The sequence below is a fragment of the Penaeus monodon genome, chromosome 29, assembly GCF_015228065.2.
Source record: "Penaeus monodon isolate SGIC_2016 chromosome 29, NSTDA_Pmon_1, whole genome shotgun sequence".
NCBI classification, from domain to species: Eukaryota; Metazoa; Arthropoda; class Malacostraca; order Decapoda; family Penaeidae; genus Penaeus; species Penaeus monodon.
In genome coordinates this window covers 7,843,535-7,844,825 of record NC_051414.1, presented here as the reverse complement: position 1 = coordinate 7,844,825, position 1,291 = coordinate 7,843,535, and the positions used below count along the sequence as shown (strand labels likewise).

Below are 1,291 nucleotides of genomic sequence, written 5' to 3'. Positions count from 1 at the left end.
AAAAATTGTATTACAATTACGTGAATAAAGACTGTTGATTTTTTTTTATATCTTAGCTTAAAAATAAGTTATCAGAAATATCAATGGAACGGCTAATGTCGAGTGGTCGCGGATATGTAGGAGAAGTGGATCATGAGAGTAAAACGGTTGGAAACCACTGTGTTATTGCCTTAATTTGTAAGAGTGGGAAAAAAACATGCCACTTAGCATCTATAAGATACTGATGTGGATGTATTGAGCATATCCTAATTATAGTTATTTATATATATCCGGTAAATGCACTAACTTGAATAAAGTTGTTTCTATATATACACCGGTTAGATACTAACTAAACACTGAGCCCTAATGTAGGATAGTCACTTGTTTTAGGCTGTTTATGCCCTTACTTCGTGGCACAAACATTCAAGATCCAAGCTTCATTTCCTGGTATAGTCTCATACATAACCGTATAGATGAAAATCGTTCCAGTAAAGATGAAACAGTCTTTTCAAGGTTCCGCTCGTTATGTCGTCAAAATAAAGAGCGATTGAAGACGGGTCGAAATCCGCGCTGCTGAAGACATCCTCAATCTGGACGTCGTGGGGAATTCTCGTCGCGGGGAATACCTGTTTTGCTTCGGCTAAAATGTTCTCCGACTCGAGGATGTAGTCGTAGGAATTCTTGCAAGGGTCGCAGAGGCAAGTCTGGGGCGCCCAGGCGTGGTCCATCACGCCGTGGTGGGAAGTCCACAAGACGTGCTGCAGGAAATCTTGGAAGGTGAAAGAGACGTTTTCAAATCGCCTCGACTCTGTTTGTTTGTTGTTCCTATAGTCGCGCTCGACTACTTTAGCGAACTCGCTCTTCAACTTCAGGCTCAAGTTACAAGGGTCGGACTCTTGTTTCAGCATCCTGTGTCTCTCAACCATCCACGCAGAGGGCTCCACGTCTCCCCTGGACACGAGGGCCGGCAGCCAGTACGCCAGCCATAGATAACGCCTGTCTCCTGAATCCTGGGAAACTGTACCGTCCTTGTATTTTGATATAGGATTCCCATTAAGGAAAATGTCCCTGCGGAAAAAGATGGTAAAGGAAAAGCAGAATTATAGAAAAATGTAGTACACCATACGAAAATAAAATTAATATCTTGTAACTGATATGTAATTGATCATTTTCAACAACATATGAACATTTGCTAACAAAAGTGACCGTCAGAAAAGACTCCCTGAAGTAAATATTTGCTTGTAAAAATGAGTGAATACCTCCAGCAAAAGTTAATGATAAAAAATCCTCAGCACAGAGTAAAATGAAACAT

General features: G+C 41.0%; 1 protein-coding gene across 1 annotated transcript in view; it reads right to left on the bottom strand.

Moving 5' to 3' along the window:
• Positions 1-20: 20 nt before the first annotated feature.
• LOC119591716 overlaps positions 21-1,291 on the bottom strand; it is a gene marked incomplete in the record, with an annotated part of 9,429 nt that continues 8,158 nt past the window's right edge. The window contains 1 exon segment of the mRNA XM_037940464.1: positions 21-1,047. Coding sequence (XP_037796392.1) covers positions 435-1,047 — 613 coding nt within the window.